The sequence below is a fragment of the Mobula hypostoma genome, chromosome 28 (genome assembly GCF_963921235.1).
Source record: "Mobula hypostoma chromosome 28, sMobHyp1.1, whole genome shotgun sequence".
In the NCBI taxonomy this organism is placed as follows: domain Eukaryota; kingdom Metazoa; phylum Chordata; class Chondrichthyes; order Myliobatiformes; family Myliobatidae; genus Mobula; species Mobula hypostoma.
The window spans coordinates 14,477,452-14,499,349 of NC_086124.1; the positions used below are offsets into that span (position 1 = coordinate 14,477,452).

The 21,898-nt window shown below is 44.4% G+C and overlaps 1 protein-coding gene across 2 annotated transcripts in view; it reads right to left on the reverse strand.

Annotated features, from left to right (window-relative positions):
* Nucleotides 1-21,898, reverse strand: part of nkain1 (sodium/potassium transporting ATPase interacting 1) — an 891,479-nt gene that overhangs the window by 246,601 nt on the left and 622,980 nt on the right. For both annotated transcript variants that reach the window (XM_063035499.1, XM_063035498.1), the window contains one exon: nucleotides 9,392-9,472. In XM_063035499.1, coding sequence (XP_062891569.1) covers nucleotides 9,392-9,472 — 81 coding nt within the window. The remainder of the gene's footprint in view (nucleotides 1-9,391; nucleotides 9,473-21,898) is intronic.

The following is a 21,898-nucleotide window of genomic DNA, read 5'->3' on the forward strand; positions in this document are numbered from 1 at the left end:
GTGTGTGTGAGAGAGTGGGTGTGTGTGTGTGTGTGTGTGAGAGAGTGTGTGTGTGTGTGTGTGTGTGTGTGTGTGTGTGTGTGTGTGTGTGTGTGTGTGAGAGAGAGTGGGTGTGTAGGTAGGTGGGAGGGAGGAAAGGGACTTGTTTAGCTGTCACTGTTGTTGTTTTTCCTCTTGTTGCCGTGTTATTCTGCCGGGCATCGTGGGGATGCTACGTTGGCGCTGGAATGCGTGGCGACACTAGCGGGCCACCCCCAGCGCACTCTTAGGTTGCCCACAGCAAGGAGGATTTCCTGCTTTCCAACTATTTTAACTCCAGTTCCCATACCCATCCCAACACGTCGGTTCATGGCCTCCTCTACTGCCAAGATGAGGCCTCTCTCAGGTCGGAGAGTGTAGCCTCCAACCTGGTGGCAAGAACATTGACTTCTCCGACTTCCAGTAATTTCTCCTCCCTCAACCTTCTCTCTTCTTCCAATCCCCACTCTCACTCCCCTCTCACCTCGTCTCTTCTCCTCACCTGCCTATCACCTCCCCCGGTGTTCCTCCTTCTTCCCTTTCTCCCATGGTCCACTCTCCACTCCTATCTGATTCCTTCTTCCTTGACCTTTTCCACCTGTCACCTTCCAGCTTATCACTTCACTCCCGCTGCCCCACCCGCCTTCCTTCCCCCTCTTGATTTCACCTTTAGCTTATATTTCTTCCCCTCCCCCACCCTCTTATTGTGGCATCACCCCCCAATTTTCCTTTCTGTCCTGATGAAGGGTCCCAGATCAAACATTGGCTCTTTATTCCCTTCCATAGATGCTGCCTGACCTGCTGAGTTCCTCCAGTGTTTTGTGAGCGTGTTACATCCATAGGTAAAGGGATAGGGAGGGCGGAAAAAGGGGAGGAGGGGTGGCATTACTGGTCAGGGATACTATTACAGCTACAGAAAGGGTGGGTAATGTAGCAGGATCCTCTTTTGAGTCAATATGGGTGGAAGTCAGGAACAGGAAGGGAGCAGTTACTCTATTGGGGGTATTCTATATGCCCCCTGGTAGCAGCAGAGATACAGAGGAGCAGATTGGGAGGGAGATTTTGGAAAGGTGCAAAAATAACAGGGTTGTTATCATGGGTGACTTTAACTTCCCTAATATTGATTGACACCTAATTAGTTCCAGGGGTTTAGATGGGGCACAGTTTGTTAAATGTGTCCAGGACGGATTCCTGTCACAGTATGTGGACAGACCGACCAGGGGGAATGCCATACTAGATCTAGTACTAGGTAATGAACTGGGTCAGGTCACAGTTCTCTCAGTGAGTGAGCATGTGGGGGACAGTGACCACTGCTCCCTGACCTTTAGTGTTATCATGGAAAAGGATAGAATCAGAGAGGACAGGAAAATTTTTAATTGGGGAAAGGCAAATTATGAGGCTATAAGGCTAGAACTTGCGGGTGTGAATTGGGATGATGTTTTTGCAGGGAAATGTACTATGGACATGTGATCGATGTTTAGAGATCTCTTGCAGGATGTTCGGGATAAATTTGTCCCGGTGAGGAAGATAAAGAATGGTAGGGTGAAGGAACCATGGGTGAACCATGGGTGGAAAATCTAGTCAGGTGGAAGAAGGCAGCATACATGAGGTTTAGGAAGCAAAGATCAGATGGGTCTATTGAGGAATATAGGGAAGCAAGAAAGGAGCTTAAGAAGGGGCTGAGAAGAGCAAGAAGGGGGCATGAGAAGGCCTTGGCGAGTAGGGTAAAGGAAAACCCCAAGGCATTCTTCAATTATGTGAAGAAAAAAAGGTTGTCAGGAGTGAAGGTATGAGATTAGAGTGAAGATTAGAGATAAAGGTGGGAAGATATGCCTGGAGGCTGTGGAAGTGAGTGAGGTCCTCAATGAATACTTCTCTTCGGTATTCACCAATGAGAGGGAACTTGATGATGGTGAGGACAATATGAGTGAGGTTGATGTTCTGGAGCATGTTGATATTAAGGGAGAGGAGGTGTTGGAGTTGTTAAAATACATTAGGACAGATAAGCCCCCGGGGCCTGACCAAATATTCCCCAGGCTGCTCCACGAGGCGAGAGAAGAGATTGTTGAGCCTCTGGCCAGGATCTTTAGGCCCTCGTTGTCCACGGGAATGGTACCGGAGGATTGAAGGGAGGCGAATGTTGTCCCCTTGTTCAAAAAAGGTAGTAGGGATAGTCCGGGTAATTATAGACCAGTGAGCCTTACGTCTGTGGTGGGAAAGCTGTTGGAAAAGATTATGAGAGATAGGATCTCTGGGCATTTAGAGAATCATGGTCTGATCAGGGACAGTCAGCATGGCTTTGTGAAGGGCAGATCATGTCTAACAAGCCTGATAGAGTTCTTTGAGGAGGTGACCAGGCATATAGATGAGGGTAGTGCAGTGGATGTGATCTATATGGATTTTAGTAAGGCATTTGACAAGGTTCCACACGGTACGATTATTCAGAAAGTTAGAAGGCGTGGGATCCAGGGAAGTTTGGCCAGGTGGATTCAGAATTGGCTTGCCTGCAGAAGGCAGAGGGTGGTGGTGGAGGGAGTACATTCAGATTGGAGGATTGTGACTAGTGGTGTCCCACAAGGGTCTGTTCTGGGACCTCTACTTTTCATGATTATTATTAACAACCTGGATGTGGGGGTAGCAGGGTGGGTTGGCAAGTTTGCAGACGACACAGAGGTTGGTGGTGCTGTAGATGGTGTAGAGGATTGTCAAAGATTGCAAAGAGACATTAATAGGATGCAGAAGTGGGCTGAGAAGTGGCAGATGGAGTTCAACCCGGAGAAGTATGAGGTGGTACACTTTGGAAGGACAAACTCCAAGGCAGAGTACAAAGTAAATGGCAGGATACTTGGTAGTGTGGAGGAGCAGAGGGATCTCGGGGTTCATGTCCACAGATCCCTGAAAGTTGCCTGACAGGTGGATAGGGTAGTTAAGAAAGCTTATGGGGTGTTAGCTTTCATAAGTCGAGGGATAGAGTTTAAGAGTCGCGATGTAATGATGCAGCTCTATAAAACTCTGGTTAGGCCACACTTGGAGTATTGTGTCCAGTTCTGGTCACCTCACTATAGGAAGGATGTGGAAGCATTGGAAAGGGTACAGAGGAGATTTATCAGGATGCTGCCTGGTTTAGAGAGTATGCATTATGATCAGAGATTAAGGGAGCTAGGGCTTTACTCTTTGGAGAGAAGGAGGATGAGAGAAAACATGATAGAGGTGTACAAGATACTAAGAGGAATAGATAGAGTGGATAGCCAGCGCCTCTTCCCCAGGGCACCACTGCTCAATACAAGAGGATATGGCTTTAAGGTAAGGGGTGGGAAGTTCAAGGGGGATATTAGAGGAAGGTTTTTTACTCAGAGAGTGGTTGGTACGTGAAATGCACTGCCTGAGTCAGTGGTGGAGGCAGATACACTAGTGAAGTTTAAGAGACTACTAGACAGGTATATGGAGGATTTTAAGTTGGGGGCTTATATGGGAGGCAGGGTTTGAGGGTCAGCACAACATTGTGGGCCAAAGGACCTGTACTCTGCTGTACTATTCTATGTTCTATGTTGTGAATTCAAACGAGACACTTAATTGTATGCTTCAATGTACGTGCTTTGGTTCGTTATGTGCCGTGTTGTATGACATCATCATTATGTGCTGTGTCGTATGACATTATCATTATGCGCCACGTTGCATGACAAGGGCAGTCATGGTCTTTCCATGACCATGATTGTTCTTGGCAAATTTTTCTGCAGAATTGATTTACCATTGCCTTCTTCTGGCCAGTGACTTCACAAAATGGGTGACGACCCCCACCTCACCCCAGCCATTATCAATACTCTTCACAGATTGTCTGCCTGGGGTCAGTGGTGGCATAACCAGGACTTGCGATCTGCACCGGCTGCTCATGCGACCATCCACCATCTACTCCCATGGCATCACATGACCCTGACCGGGGGTGGGGCAAGCACATGGTGTGCATGTGATAAATGAATCTGAATCCAAATCTGAGTACCTTAGGATCAGGAAAAGAAAAGGTGCTCATGAATGCTCTGGAACCTTCCTATGTAATTGACACATGACCTAACTTCAATTCCCTAGTTACCTTAGGGAGATAAATGCCAATCTAAATTAGAACTAACAAGAAGCACTCCATCTGACAATAATCACCCTTTGCACAATGATGTACCAAACGCCCACCCGCCTTTGCATGTGGAGGCATTTCCTAAACTCACACTGATGAAGGGTCTCGGCCCGAAACGGCAACTATACTCCTTTCCCATAGATGCAGCCTGGCCTGCTGAGTTCCTCCAGCGTTTTGTGTGTGTTGCTTTGGATTTCCAGCATCTGCAGACTTTCTCTTGTTTGTGACTACGAAGTCCTGACATTTTCCTTTAGATCCTTCAACCTCGGCTTCCCACTTCCTGTAACGGTTTGAAAACATTGGTTTTCAGGGACTCTACACATGACCTTTTCTCTTGTAGTTCAAACTTTAGAGTCCAAGAAGCATTCTGGTAAATCCAACCTGCAATCTGCCCAAGGCCAATATGTCATTAGATTTGAAGGCTCGAGGTACTCCACATGTCATTTAACCAGGGGTTTTATTGCTGGAGTGTAACCTTTATTTCATTCCTCTGGATGTGAAGATCAGCATTCCTTTACCTTCTCTGACTATGTTGAACACCAATTCATTGGATGTTAACTAAACTTGTGGGGACGTGGCCAGGTGGTTAAGGCATTGGACTAGCAACCTGAAAGTCGTGAGTTCGAGCCCCAGCCGAGGGAAAGTGTTGTGTCGTTGAGCAAGGCACTTAATCACACATTGCTCTGCGGCGACACTGGTGCCAAGCTGTATGGATCCTAATGCCTTTTCCTTGGACAACATTGGTGTCATGGAGAGGGGAGACTTGCAGCATGGGCAACTGCTGGTCTTCCATACAACCTTACCCAGGCCTGCGCCCTGGAGAACGAAGACTTTCCAGGCGCAGATCAAAAGTCTCGCAAGACTAGCGGATGCCTGTGAACTAAACTCTGAGTGTGAACGCCACAGTCTCTTCTGGTGCTCACTAATTTTAGCCTTTTCCCAATTTGGAAAATACTTCATTGCATCTTTTCCAGCTACAAAATTACCTCTAGCAGTGGCACTTCACAATGGCCGAGGGTGACTATATTTCCAGTGTAAGGAACCAACCATCCACCCTTGATATCCATTCACATTACCTTCAATAAGTCTTGTACCAGCAGAACCGCAGAAGTCAAAATCGACAAGATACTCAACTGGATCAGCCACATAAACACTACAGGACTTGATCAAGGACTAGGCTTCCTGCAGAGAGTGAGAACCCAAAACCAAGTTAGATATTTGTTAAAATACTCTCCAATTGCAATGAAGAGATTACTATATCTCCAACAACAGACGAGCAGCATAAGTATTTGTCCCATCATCCTAAACGTCCACTCTCTGAGGTATTTTAATATAAATAACTCCTGTACTTAGTCGCTCAGCTGGGTGGCAGGGTGGAGATGCGTCTCAACCAAAGGAGGTGTAAAGTGTTCCTTCCCCCCGCTAGCCTGCAGGTAAGGCGTATCACATACTTAGCCCCCTGATCAGGGTAACACAAAGCCATGGGATGGTTGTAATGAGAAACTGGTGTATATCACAAGACCACTGATGCCAGGCAGAGAGTCTCTGAAGAGTATTGATGATGGCTGGGGGTTCACCCGACTCGTACAAGACACTGCCCAGAAGAAGGCAATGGCAAACCACTTCTGCAGAAAACTTTGCCAAGAAAAATCATGTCGTTTCTCGACTAAGTACATCATAAGACGTGGGGACCATGATCGCCCACGTCACATGATGCACTTAGCCAAGAAAGGACTTCAGAAGCTCAGAGGAAAGATTAAAAGTATTCTTGAAACAAACACAAAGAAGTGGGGTACCAGAAAATGGGAGATATCATAGAGGATAAGGCAAGATGAGAAAAGGCACATTCATTTTGAAGACAATCATGTCATGTTGTAGGTAAAGGAACAGCAGAAAAGGAAGGCAAGGGAAGAAGACCAAGACTTGGGTTTTATAGCCATTAAGGCACATATCTGTAAATATCTACTTGGTCCATGGAGGAGATTGGCAGGCATGTAAAATGGAGATGGACAATGGACCCACTTGTGTCAGTCATCCATTTTATATAGGAGTGGGTGGCCAGCAGTATCACCAGCCCAGACAGCAGGTATGTCCACGGGCACACGCCTACACAAAACTGGCGGGGTCTCTGTGTTCAACCCCAAACTCAGCCAGAACTCGTAATGCACAAGTTAAACAGAGCAAAGTCAAGCACGTAGCTCTGCAGCAGAAATTCTTCATCAACAGGAAACAACATCGAGTTCACTCATAGCTTCCAGGTGAGTAGCTCCGCTATCCTGATCTGGCTGACAGGTGACTCCAAAGCTGCGGGAAGTTACCTGTCCTCCGAGACGGCCCAGCAAACCTTGATGGCCACATTGAAACAGTATGACAATGACTGAAGACAATGCTACTTCATTACAGAGAAAAACTACTGGAAAGCTTTAATGGTCCAGGAAGGTCCCTGACAAGTTAAGGCTGCTTCAGAACTGTGGTGAGGACACAAACTGCATTAGGGTAACAGATACATGGAAGTAAGGGTTGCCATCTTGTTCAGTTCTCCACAGCTTACAATTATAAACATATCTTCAAGCTGGAGAGCTACTTCCACAGTGACGGCCAACGTTGTCACTAATGTCAGTCCTGGGCTGCTGCTTGTCCTTTGTTCAATAACCAGCCCAGGGTGACCCATAACATCTTGTAGATTAATACCAACAAAAGGTGTTGCCCCTCCCCCGCACTTTGGTTACTATAAGACCATAAAACCAAAAGACATAGGAGCAGAATTATGCCATTTGGCCCGTCATGTCTGCTCCGCCATTCAATCATGACTGATCCATTTTTCCCCTCCTCAGCCCCACTCTCTATATCCTTTGATGCCGTGTCCAATCAGGAACCTATCAAGCTCTGCCTTAAATACACCCAACGACCAGGCCTCCACAGCTGCCTGTGGTAACAAATTCCGCAAATTCCCCACCCCCTGGCTGAAGAAATTTCTCCGCATCACTGTTTTAAATTGATGCCCCTCCCCCCTATGCTGAGGCTGTGCCCTCTTGTCCTAGACTCCCCCACCATGGGAAACATCCTTTCCACATGGACTCTGTCTAGGCCTTTCAACATTCGAAAGGTTTCAATGAGATCCACCCTCATCCTAAAATTCCAGCGAGAACAGACCCACAGCTATCAAACGTTTCTCGTACAATCACCCTTTCATCCCCAGAATCATCCTTATGAACCTCTGTTGATGCATGAGCTGACGTGTGCACTTCGATATTCAGTTGAAGCTTATGCTGAGTTTTCCCACCTTTAACCGGTTTTCTGCCAAACTCCATCTGCCGTATAACCTTTAGGGAGATGTCCATCTTCAGCAAGCCCAACACTTATTATCCATCTTCCTCCTGATCGTCAGCAGCCGGAGAGCTGCAAGTGCTCCCACGTTGGGGATTTCAGAGTGTTGACCCAACCAGGAATATTCTGTAGAACGTGCACATATTTCATTTTCCTCTTTGATGCTCTCCTCCAAGAGGACCACAAGCTTGCCGTAGGGTTTGGAGGCTTGTGTGCCTCAATCATCCGAAGAGCTACGCTGGTTAGAGTCAGAGCCTTGTGCTTTAGCTCTTGGTATGGTCGCCCATGCCAAACAGGCCAGAAACTCTTGTTTTCTCTGAAAACGGCTCCCTCGCCCTCGCTGGCAGCCCTCCAACTCTGTGCCGAAAGACCCACAATTCTGGGGCCGTGTAGATCACTTTCCAATACACACTCCAATCCCTCCAAATCCCTGAGATTGGGGCGTCTATCCCACCCGAACCCCGGTTTGTGTGAATGCTGTGTAATTTGGTGCCCTGTTCCAACTCGTTGCCAGGAAATAACAGACAGCACACTGCACACGATTAACACTATTATATTTATGAATATTGGCTTAATATTGAATATTGGGTTAGTAAAGGAAAGTGTGGGCATGTGGCCAAGTGGTTAAGGCATTGGACTAGCAACCTGAAGGTCATGAGTTCGAGCCCCAGCCAAGGCAACGTGTTGTGTCCATGAGCAAGGCACTTAATCACACATTGCTCTGCGACGACACTGGTGCCAAGCTGTATGGGTCCTAATGCCCTTCCCTTGGGCAACATCGGTGTCATGGAGAGGGGAGACTTGCAGCATGGGCAACTGCTGGTCTTCCATACAACCTTGCCCAGGCCTGCGCCCTGGAGAGTGAAGACTTTCCAGGTGCAGATCCATGGTCTCGCAAGACTAATGGATGCCTTAGAGTAAAGGAAAGAAAGGGAAAAAAAAAACGAAAAGGGCCCATTGTAGTTAAACAGCCAAATGTGCACATCTTGGAGCTCAACTCTTCCAAAAGTCCTATTCACCGATCCTCAGTGGACTTCCGCATCTTGCGTCATCGAATCACGGTTCCCACTGGGTCAAATCCTACGACCAGTTCTCTCCAGCGTCTTCTTGCTTCATCTCCCGCCAAACACAGACCCCAGTTCACCACCGGTGTCAGGACCACCAAAGTAAAACCCACTCCCCTGATTGGATGGCTCCCATTCCAAAGCACCCGTTATCTCTAATCATAACCCAAACACTGCTTCTATAGAAAGACCATTACGTTAGCAGTGAGGGCTTTCCCAGGGTGTTGCAGGTCAAAAGGCAGAGGCCAGACTAAGAGTGGTCCATTGGTCCTCCAGGTTCGGGGGTTCAGCTCAGGGCTAACAACCCTGACTGGTAAAACAAAATCGTCATGGAAACACCAACGAAGAATCCTTCTTTATCTGTGTGGACGGTACGAACAGACAGAGATGGAGGACCTTCAATGCTTCCCTAAACACCAGCAGCTGCCCTAAACAAACAGGCAGTAAGTAAGTAAGTTTTTGATCCTCTTCATTGTAAAATTCAAATCTCAGTCTTTCACATGCTCAAGACTTGATTTCTCTGAGTACCACGGCTCTGGCTAACTCCACTCTACTCCACTACCCTTGACAGTTTCTCGGTAATCAAAAATCTTTCAGCTCAGTCCTCTCTTACTCAGAGTCCTAGTCCTTACCACTGCACGCAAAACTCACTTCTGTTCTCTCCCCTCTTCACAGCAGAAATAGAGCCACATAAAAATCGAGAGATAAAAGCTTTCAGACTTTAATTCGACAACGTGTTATCTCTACCCTTGAAAAGCTGAGAAAGATGGAGTCCGGTGCGCGCATTTCCGATTGCAATGCTATGATTAACTACGCTGTGAGAGTCATCTTTTTGGAACGTAACCGAGATAATTACCTGTGACAATTGGCCAACTTCTAGATAAAAGCAGATGATGAATGAATTCCAAGCCACCCACAGCACCAGCCATCCTGCATACTGTGTAAAACAAAAGAGAATAAAAAGCACTTTAGATATTGAAAACACCATTTAAATCTGATTAACTTTCTGCAGTCTTCTGTCTATGTATCCAATGTCAGCCACCCTCAGCTATAGCAGTCTTGTTTTTGAATTAACATCAAGGACCAGCTTTATTTACCAAATACAGTCACATGTATTAGGGATTTGCTGTGGTGTGTTGGTGAGACATGCAACAAAAAATACAGTCAACCATTATAATTTATTTATTTTTACTTATATTTATCACCGTGGAGTTTTCAGGGGTGACAAATTTCACGACACAGGCTGGTGATAATAAGCCTGATTCTGATTCTGAGAGATGCTTTCTTTTGTTTCGGGCTTTTATGTTCGTAGTCCTCCACTGATAATAGTACATAGAATACATGTCTGATAATTGAATTAGAATTAGTTTTATTACCACTGACATATGGTGTGAAATTTGTTGTTTCGTGGCAGCTGTACAGTGCAGAGTCGGTCCTTCGAGCTGCAGTGCCCAGCATTCCCAAATTTAATCCTAGCCTAATCACAGGACAATTTACAATGACCAATTAACCTACCAACTAGAACACCTTTGGACTGTGGGAGGAAACCAGAGCACCCGGAGGAAACCCACACGGTCACGGGGAGAACGTACAAACTCCTTAGTGGCAGCAGCAGGAATTGAACCCGGGTTGCCCGTACTCTAAACCGTTGTGCTAACCACTATGCTGCCATACTGCCCTAGTTAATGTTAGTACAGGTATAGAATAAAATATGTATAATTATATAAATACCAGCATGTATTTATAATATTAACAACATTATAAAAAGTAGTTAAAAGTGCAGTGATAGGAATAATAGACAGAGGGGGTGGGGAGGACTAACTAAAACGGTTGATCAGATTAACTGCCAGGGGAAAGAACTTTTAAGATGGTATGTTTTTTTTTGTTTTAATAGCCTTACAGCGCTTTCAAGAAGGGAGCTTTTGGAAAAGGCGGTGTGCTGGCTGCATAGCGTCCGCGATGATTTTTTCCTGCCTGCTTCTCTGCCTCGAAAACTTACAAGTCCCGCAGTGACGATAGATTGCAGCCAATGACCTTCTCCGCTGCCCTGACACTTTTTTACATCTTTTGAGGGAACGCTGCACCAAAGCAGACGGTCATGGCAGATGCTGGGGTGCTCTCTGTGATGACGATGTAGAACTGCACCAGTATGCTCTGGGGAAGGGAGAAGTTTGCAGGCCCTCCAAGGTCACAAACAGTTTATTGGGATTGGTGTTGGTTTATTATTGTCGCATGTACCGAGATACAGTGAAAAGCTTGTCTTGCATACTGTTTATACAGATCAAATCTTTACACAGTGCACTGAGCTAGAATAAGGTGAAACAATAACAGTGCAGATCTAAGTATAAAAGCTACTAAAGAGAAGTTCAGTGCAGGTAAACAACAAAGTTCATGATCTTAACGAGGTAGATTATGAGGCTAAGGGCCGATCTTATCATACTAGAGGTCCATTCACAAGTCTGACAACAGTGGGATAGAAGCTGTTCTTCGGCCTACTGGTATCTTGTTGAATCTTTTGCCCGATGGGAGAGGGGAGGAGAGAGAATGTCTGTGGTAGTTGGGGTCTTTGATAATGCTGGCTGCTTTACTGAGTCTACAAGTCGGAAGTGTGACAGTGACTTGAATTCCCACACATCGGAAGATGCCTGCAGCCCTGCAGCAGCTAGCAAATCCAGCCACAAACAAGAGAAAGTCTGCAGATGCTGGAAATCCAAGCGATGCACACAAGGTGCAGGGGGAGCTCAGCAGGCCGGGCAGCATCTACGGGAAAGAGCACAGTCGATGTTTCGGGCCTAAACCCTTTGGCTGGACTCAAATCCAACCTGCTGGTCTCCCAAACCCTCATTTGCATGGATAAGGTGTACGTAGATCAGGTAGTTGTAGATTAGGTCCTGTAGTGGGCTCAGGTCCAGCCCCGCACATACGCTGGGCCAACTTGTGACCGCCAGGCACAAGCTGAGGGAGTGCTGCACTCTAGAAGTGCCGCCTTTCTCATGAGCGATGAAGAGCTACTTCAAAGAAGAGCAAGGTGAGCCTGGGCCAATATTTAGCACTCTGACAGCATCATTGAAACAAATCTGGCCAACGTAGGGTTGTAGCTTGCCGAGAAGTTTGGCACCCTTGAATTCACTGTTTCGTTCTCCCCATTCTAACGGTGACTATACTGCATTCACCATCACGACCGTCAGGAACTTGCAGTAAACTGAGATTGTGAAATTCTCCCTTTCTGCCGGTGACGTGCTCTCTCTGGTAAATTGCAACGAGGGGGATTAACTGCTGGTTCTAGCTTTACGAGCTCCAGAATTATCAAGAATGCCATTGCCACAAGTTGACGGATATTAGCAATGTAAAATCCAGGCAGCTCACTGAGCATCCCATTTAGTACCAGAGATGATGGCAGCTGACATCCTTATTCCACTGAGGTGTCACATCCAGTATTGTTCCCTTTATAATGGTGAAAACAGTTCACTGTAAACTGTGTACAGAACCTCGGCAGCTTTGTTCTGACTGCTGTCAAAACTCCCAGCAAACTGGAATGGTTTCCTTGACGACTCAGGAGGTAAATACACTACAAGGCACATCGGCCATTTTGTGAGGTCCCACCCTTGATCACTGCCCAGAGCATCCACAGCAGAGAGGCCTAACCAGGCTAGCTTGGACGTCAAAGTTCGAAGTAAATTTATTTTCCAAGTGCGTAAATGTCACCGTATACTACCCTGAGATTTGTTTATTGCAGGAATTCACAGTACATCTGCTCTGATCCGGATCTGGGCCACACCCTCCAAATATCCGGACCTGCCTCTCGATTTTTTTGCACTACCTTACTTTCCCTTTTCTATTTTATATTTATGATTATGACTATAAAGACACGTAGCCCTCTTTTATTGTCATTTAGTAATGCATGCATTTAGAAATGATACATTATTTCCTCTGGTGTGATATCACAAAACACAGGACAAACCAAGACTGAAAAACTGATAAAACCACATAATTATAACATATAGTTACAAACAGTGTAACAATACCATAACTTGATGAAGAAGTCCATGAGCACAGTCAAGTTCAAAGTTTCTCAAATGTCCCACATCTCACGCAGACGGGAGAAGGAAGAAAAACTCTCTGCCATGCCGACCACAGTCCGACTCTGAGTCATCCGAAAACTTCGAGCTCTGATCAGCTCTCCGACACCGAGTACCGAGCGCCATCTCTGCCGAACAATTCGACCTCCTTCTCGATCGCCAAAAGCAGGCAAGGCCGGGGATTTTGAGGTCTTCCATCCGAAAGATTTCCGACCACACAGTAACGACAGCAGCGAACGGGCGTTTCAGAAACTTCTCCTGATGTTCCTCTGTGCTTTCACGTCCATTCTCCATCAAATCAGAATTGTCCACGGCCCCTAATTAACGGATACGATATCATTTTTCACCGGAGAGCTGCGCATACGCAGGTGCGCCACCATCTTCTCCTCCCGCCTTATGATTTATGATTTATAATTTAAATTTTTACTATTTTCTATCAATTTGTACTCCAGGGAGCGCGAAGCACAGAATCAAATATCGCTGTGATGATTGTACGCTCTAGTATCAATTGTTTGGCGACAACAAAGAATAAAAAATACAACAGAATCAATAAAACCTACAAACAAAGACGGACACGCAACCAATGTACAAGAGACAACAAATTGTGCAAATATGAAAAAAATAATAACAATAAATAAATAGTAAATAAATAATAAATAAGAACATGAGTTGTAGAGTCCTTGAAAGTGAGTCCATAGGTTGCGGAATCAGTTCAGAGTTGAGATGAGTGAAGTTATCCTCACTGCTTCAGGAGCCTGATGGTTGAAGGATAATAACTATTCCTGAACCTGGTGTGGGACCTGAGGCTCCTGTACTTCCTTCCCAATGGCCTTTGTGATGGGAGTGGAGAAAGCTAGCAGCAATCCTGTGTATGATTCATGTTCAGAGATCAAATTACGTGGAGCTTCCCGGAAAATCTTGACATTTGACATCTAGCTTCAAAGAGGATGCAGGATGGACGTGTGGGATACTTGCGGAGTCTCCCTATCATCCACTGGGGACATTTGAATTGACTTGAGTTGACTTTATTTCTTACATCCTTCACATACATGAGTAGCAATAGTCTGGTGGAAGAAGCTGTCCCAGAGCCCATTGGTCCTGACTTTAATGCTGCGGTACTGTTTCCCAGATGGTAGCAGCTGGAACAGTTTGTGGTTGGGGTGACTCAGGTCCCCAATGACCCTTCGGGCCCTTTTTACGCACCTGTCTCTGTAAATGTCCTGAATAGTGAGAAGTTCACATCTACACATGGGCTGGGCTGTCCGCACCACTCTCTGCAGAGTCCTGCGATTGAGGGAAGTACAGTTCCCATACCAGGCAGTGATGCAGCCAGTCAGGATGCTCTCAATCGTGCCCCTGTAGGAAGTCCTTAGAATTTGGGGACTCATGCTAAACTTCTTCAACCGTCTGAGGTGAAAGAGGCGCTGTTGTGCTTTTTTCACCACCCAGCTGGTATGTACAGACCACGTGAGATCCTTGGTGATGTGTATGCCGAGGAACTTAAAGCTGTTTACCCTCTCAACCACAGATCCATTGACGTCAATAGGGGTTAGCCTGTCTCCTTTCCTCCTGTAGTCCACAACAGGCTCCTTTGTTTTTGCGACATTGAGTGAGAGGTTGTTTTCTTGACACCACTGTGTAGGCTGCCTAGTTATTATTTGAGATAAGGCCAATCAATGTAGAATCACCAGCAAATTTAATTAGCAGGAGTGCTGTGTACACAGGGCCCTTAGTATTATTAAGGATCCCACCCATCCATCCAGCATCCTCTTTGACTTTCTACCATCAGGCAGGAGACTCCGATGCATAAAAACAAGAGCAATCAAGATGAGAAACAGTTTCTACCCTCAGGCCATTAGACTTTTGAACTCCCTGGAACATCGCATTCGAAATGTCACTAGATAATTTGTACTCATTCGTAAGGCCAGTGATGTTGTGGGGATGGAACTGGACTCTCTGACGGTGGTGTCTGAAAAGAGGATGCTGTCCAAGTTGCAAGCCATCTTGGTCAATGTCTCCCATCCACTGCATAATGTACTGGTTGGGCACAGGAGTACATTCAGCCAGAGACTCATTCCATCGAGATGCAGCACAGAGCGTCATAGGAAGTCATTCCTGCCTGTGGCCATCAAACTTTACAACTCCTCCCTTGGAGGGTCAGACACCCTGCGCCAATAGGCTGGTCCTGGACATTTCATAATTTACTGGCATAATTTACATATTACTATTTAACTATTTATGGTTCTATTACTATTTATTATTTATGGTGCAACTGTAACGAAAAACAATTTTCCCCAGGGTCGATAAAGTATGACTATGACTATATGACTAATATTTAATTTATGCACTTTACTTTGTTTATCTATGCATAATTTGTAAATTTAATTCTTACTTCCTTAAGTTATTGTGTGTTATATGTGTGTTACAGTGCTTTACATCCTGGTCTAGAGAAAAGCCTTGTTTGCCGATGTACGTATATATAGTTAAATGACAATAAACTTGACTTGACTTTGTTTCCAGTCCTGTAGAGGTCTCTGCCCGAAATATCGACTTTTTATTCCTCTCCATAGATGCTGCCTGACCTGCTGAGCTCCTCTAGCACAAACAAGAGAAAATCTGCAGACGCTGGAAATCCAAGCACACACAATGCTGGAGGAACTCAGCAGGCCAGGCAGCATCTGTGGAAGAGAGTAAAACAGTCGACGTTTCGGGCCGAGACCCTTCCTCAGTTCCTCCAGCAGTTTCTGTGCGTTGCTTTGAAGTTAAAAGGACAGCTTTGCAAGCAAACAACACTGGCTGGGTTGTTTGCCGCAGACGCTAGACAGGGCAGTAAGCTACTCTTCAATGACTAGGTTGGTTCAGTATAACCTTTGTATCGTGAGGGTAACCGTAGATACCTATATTGGATAGGGCTTAAAATCTCCTTTTGAGTTTAGGGATTTGCGGACAGTGTACCCAATAGCATCACACCGTGAGTAGCACTCTATCATGTGATTTGTATCTATTAGTGATAATTATATTCAGGGAGTGTGTATCATTAGAGAGTTTCTTTTATTGTATCTATCTATATAGAAGCAGGGCTGGAGAGAGGGCAAGCTCTAAGGAATGTGTGAACAAAAGCTTGCAAATAATTAGTGCCTTAGCTTTGCTAAACCGATCTTTTACCACTACGCAATCTGAGTTTAACAGCATTTAACACTTGCTGGCAGCAATTAAGAGCATTTGCAGATGAGTGAAGGAAAGATTTTAAGGTAATCAGCCAGAAGGTACGGGAAGATATGGGATAAAAAAAACTTTTTTACACTGAGTGTGGTGTTGGCGTGGAACTCACAGACTGGAGGTTGAAAGCAGAGTTAATCGGAGGGGGGAGGTTCAAAAAGGGACTGGATATGTGATTTTGTGAAATTAATTCACAGTTTTATGGGCAAAGAGTGGGAGAGTTAAACTGCTGACAGACAAGGATCTGCCGCAGACGTTGTGAATTTTTTCACACTCCTGCAGATGTGCTACTGAAAGAATTCTGATGGGTTGCCTCTCAGCCTGGTTTGCCAACAGCTCGTCTCTCGACCGGCAGAATCTGTGGACAGTGGTAGACACTTCCCACTCCATCACAGGCTCGTCACTTCCTTCTGTGCAGTCCATCGCTACACGGTATATTGCTTCAAGAAGGCTTATAGCACTGGCAAGGATACTTGCCAACTTGGGCCATTCCCCCCTTTGCACTGTGGACAGCAAAGTGATAAAGGAAGGGTAGGAGGCTTAGAAAGGTGGGAGGTAGAATATTTGATATGGATTCTGGAACACATTCCTTAAGGAGTGGCAGAGATAGACCTGGAATTGGATATGATTATTATTGTCACATGTACTGAGAAAGACATTGGGCATGTGGCCAAGTGGTTAAGGCATTGGACTAGTGACCTGAAGGTCGTGAGTTCGAGCCCAAGCCGAGGGAACGTGTTGTGTCCTTGAGCAAGGCACTTAATCACACATTGCTCTGCGACGACACTGGTGCCAAACTGTATGGGTCCTAATGCCCTTCCCTTGGACAACATTGGTGTCGTGGAGAGGGGAGACTTGCAGCATGGGCAACTGCTGGTCTTCCATACAACCTTGCTCAGGCCTGCGCCCTGGAGAGTGAAGACTTTCCAGGCGCAGATCCATGGTCTCGCAAGACTAACGGATGCCTTTACTTTACTTTACTGAGAAAGACACACACAGATCACAGCACTCTGAGGTAGAACAAGGTAAAAACAATAACAATGCAGAATAAAGTCTAACAGCTACAAAGAAAGTGCAGTGCAGGTAAACAATAAGGTGCAAGAATATAACATGGTAGATCGTGAGGCCAAAAGCCCATCTGATCGTACTAGAGAACCATTTGATAGATATATACTGTGGACCTAAAATGTGATCAGATCTTCACACAAGTCCTAAAATTCCTCCAAGTTGATGTGCAGGACTGATTAACAGTTATCAGAAATGTTTGGTTGAAGTTATTGCTGTATGGGGGGGGGTGGGGTGGAGGGTCACACCAATTATTGAAAGCAAAGTTTCACATACATTCTCCAACAGATACATGTAATATTGGATCATTTTTCTCAATAAATAAATGAACAAGCATAATTTTTTTGTGCTATTTATTTCATTGGGTTCTCTTTATTTAGTTTTAGGACTCACGTGAAGATCTGATCACATTTTACGTTGTTTTTATACAGAAATACAGAAAATTCCATGATGTTCACTATCTTTCTAGCACGATTGTATGGGTGGCAGGATGGAGATACGTCTCTACCAAAGGAGGTGTAAGACTTCCTCTGTTAGCCTGCAGGTCGCATTTGGGCAAGGTGTAGCACCTGCTTCACCCTCGATTATGGCTACACAAAGCCAGGGAACCTCCTGCTTAGCCTCCTGATCAGGGTCATGCGAACAAACCTGGTCATGGAAAGACCATGATCACTCACATCATATGACATGGCACACAATAATGATTGTAAATATATAGTTTGATTAAGCAGTCTTCATTGTTTACAAAATGCACTGCGGCTTATGTGTAAAAATATGGAAATGGCACATGTCATTACAGCACCACGTCAAATGCGTACGTCACTTCAAGTAAAAGCGAAACTAAAATACAATATTCCCAGATCCATGTTTTTGCTTTTATATATGGAACAAATTGAGCAGTACATTGAAGCAAATGAAATAGCCAATGAGAAGCAAGGACCAATTTTGCCATGTGCATTGGATTTAAAGGTATGCAGTTTGCTTAGAAGTTTGACAGCTCCAACCAAACCAGCCGAAATGACCTTTGCTGATATCATGAAAGTAACACAGGAACACTTAGAACCAAAACCACTGTTTCATTTGTTGAAGCAAAAGGAAGGGGTGTCCATTTCAGCTTATGTGGTTGGATTGAAGAGATTGAGCATTGGTCTGCTTAGTGAAGAGCTTAATGACATATTGGGAGATTGTTTAGTTTGTGGAATCTTACAAAAAAGGTCATTCAAAAATGGCTCCTAAAAATGGCACAACTTACATTTAAAAGAAGTGTTGAAGTAGCTGTAACAATGGAAACAGCAGACAGAGAAGTAGTTGAATTGTAGTCAGGAATTAAAGTGACCATGAACAAAATTGCAATGTCTAAGCAGAAACCGGCCTGGCCAAATAAGTTGTGTTACTGTTGTGCTAGGGGCTCACATACACCAGATCAATGAAACTTGCAGAAAATGCAACAAAGCGGGACATATACAAAGAGCATATTGGGCAGACAAAAATAAATGGATTGAACAAGGAAGCTAGAGAACCAAGTTGCAGTTTTAAAAAGAGCACTAATCTGCATGTTGTTGATGAAAAATCTGATAATGATGGGAGTGACACAAGGCTAGGTAGCCTTGAGACTTACAATGTGAAAACTAACAATAGACGAGCAATATGGCTTACACCAGAAGTGAGCGACAAATTAATTAAAACAGAAATGGACACTGGTTTGGCTGTTTCAGTCATTCCACAAAGTGAGTTTGAACAGCATTTCAAAGATACTAAACTGAAGCCTGCAGAACTTATACTAAAGAAAAGAGTACTCCTGTAGGAATGACGTTCGTAACAGTGAAATACAACAACCTACAAACAAACATTGGGCTTGTATGTGGTGAAAACAGAAGGGACAGCGTTGTGGGGATGTGATTGTCTGAGACAACTGCAACTTGATTGGAGATCCATCCACCGCTTGCATGCAACATCCCCTGCAATAGAGTCAACTGAAAGCAAATTAAGAAAGGTACTGGATGATACCACAGCAATGTTCAAGGCCAAAGTCAGCATGATTTTCTAAAGGAGAAATCTTTCCTGACAAATCTTTTGAATTCTTTGAGGAAGTAACAGGCAGGATTAATAAAAAGGAGAGTCAGTGGATGTCGTTTATTTGTACTTTCAGAAGCCCTTTCATAAGATGCTGCATGAGAGGCAGCTTAACAAGATAAGAGCCAGTGGTATTACAGGTAAGTTACTAGCATGGATAGAAGATTGGCTAGGTAGGAGGCAGAATGGGAATAAAGGGGGCCTTTTCTGGTGGCTAATGGTTTTTTTGCAGAGGTCGATGTTGGCAACAAAGTGGCAAATTGAATATAATGTAGGGATGTGGATAGCAGAAGGAATAAAGGTATAGACTATTTTGTAAATTGGGAAGAAACTCAAAAATCAGAGGTGCGGAGGGACTTGGGAATCCCCGTGCAGGATTCCCTAAAGGTTCGCTTGCAGGCTGAGTCTGCAGTGAGTAAGGAAAATGCAGTGTTAGTATTCATTTCAAGAGGACTAGAATATAAAAGCAAGGATGTAATGTTGAGACTTTATAAGGCACTGGTCAGACCACACTTGGGGTATTATGAGGCGTTTTGGGCCCTTCATTTCAGAAAGGATACGCTGACATTGGAGTGGAGTCCAGAGGAAGTACACAACAAGGATCCCAGCAATGAAAGGGTTAACCTACGAGGAGCACTTGATGGCTCTGGGTCTGTACGCACTGCAGTTTAGAAGAGTAAAGAAGGAATCTCACTGAAACCTACAGAATATTGAAAGGTCTGGATAGAGTGGATGTGGAGAGGTTGTTTTCTATAGTCGGGGAGTCTAGGACCAGAGGGCACAGCCTCAGAACAGAAGGACATCCATTTACAACAGAAATGAGGAAAATTTTTTTCAGCTAGAGGATGGTAAAACTGTACAACTCATTGCCACAGATAGCTATGCAGGCCAAGTCATAATTAAGGCAGAGATTGATAGGTTTTGATTAATCAGGATGTCAGTGGTTACAGAGACAATGGGGCTGAGAGGGATAGTAAATTGAATGGTGAAACAGATTCAATGGGCTGAATGGCTTAATTCTGCTCCTAGGTCTTAAGGTCTTATGGTGGTCCACAAACTTCTGCAGGCAATAAGGAACACTGACAAATGAGCAATAGTTGATTCAACTTGCTCCTGTAACATAGTACATTGTTCCAAGGCATCAGACATCAAAGCAATTAGGAAGCTTGCTGCAGGAGTGACTGGTTTTCAAAGAGGGAGCTTTTTAAAACGAGATGGATAGAGAGAGAGAGAGAGAGAGAGAGAGAGAGAGAGGGAGAGAGCGCTAGAGAAAGAAAGGTAGAGAGATAGACAGAGAGAGATAGAGAGATATATATTAAGAGAGGGAGTGAGAGAGAGAGAGAGTGAGATAGAGAGATATATAGAGAGATAGAGAGAGAGACAGGCAGAGATAGAGAAGGAGATAGAGAAAGATAGAGAGAGAGATAAAGAGAGAGATGGAGAGATGGGGAGATAGAGAGATGGAGTGAGAGATAAAGAGAGAGATAGACAGATAGAGAGATAGATTTATTTAGAAAGCAAAATTCAGAGCTCATAACCTTGAAAGATGAAGGCATGGAGAATTACTGAGCTCTGAGGGCAGGTGTATAGGGTTGAATGGGATCCGGGATCTGCCATGATGAAATGGTGGAGCAAATAGATTCAATGGGCTGAATGGCCTAATTCTGCTTCTATGTCTTACGGTCTTTTGGCCTAACCCAAGGATCGTAGGACTGGAAGAGGTTACAGAGATGGAGAGATAGCTGTATCATTAAGACAAATGAATCCATCAAATTTTACCTTCTACGTTCTCGAGCTTTTACTTAGTGCTCTTTTAAAGGCTTTCATTGCCCCAGAAATTTTGATATTACAAGGTATGAGATGGAGGAAATATAACAATAAAGAATAGAAACAAAAAGCTACAGAATTAGGCTTTGACACTGGCAGAGGGGGTTTATTGTGTAAGGAATTGTGCATGCTTTGTAAGGCATTGCTCAATACACTATCATTGCTGGTGTTGAGGTTACACAACCCTGTTTAACTACCTACCAGATGTAACATCAAGTTCACCTTCACTGTTTATGGTGACATTTTGATTTAAATCCATGTTACGATAGATATACACTCTCCTTATAAAATATTCTTCCAGGAAATTTGTAAGTCTCTCATTAATGTCTGCATAATAAACCCAAGAAAAAAAATGTCCGTATTCATCTCTGTTACATTGGCTCATTAATCAAGTGCAAAAAGATACTGATGTGACAATGGAGACACAATAGATTGCAAACGTTGGAATCTGGAGCAACAAATAATCTGCTCAACAGGTCAGCGAGATGTGACAATGGTTCTGTATACACGGATTGAAGTACTTTCTTGATAATTAATAATAAAAAGGAAGTATGTATTTAAATAAGAATTGTAAATGTATCAAAATTTTGTCTTTAAACCTGAAAATCTACCTATTGATTAGAGAAATACTTGCACCATTTAGTTGGACGTCCAATCCTTAACCATTACTGATTACGATTAGACCCACATTTGACAAGATTGATAGCTATTATCTGGAAGAATAATCGGAATTGGAATTTTTGCTTTAATAATTTATTCACATAGAGGTTGTATTTAATTTTATTCAGTATCAGGGTTTGAGATAATGGTTCATAGAATAAGGTTATTTATCTCTTGCCATGATCATTTGATGGAATTTGCTTATTAGTGTATGATTACACATTGTAGATCAAACTTAACTCATTGTAGTTCAAACGCAGACGTAAGACACTGGAATTCAGAAGAATGAGGGGTGACCTCATTGACCTTTCAAATGTGGAAAGGCCTCGATAGGGTGGATGTGGAGACGGTGGAGCCTAAGATCAGAGGACACACCTCAGTATGGAGGGAACGTCCTTTCCGAATGGAGATGAGAAGGAATTTCTTCAGCCAGAAAGTGG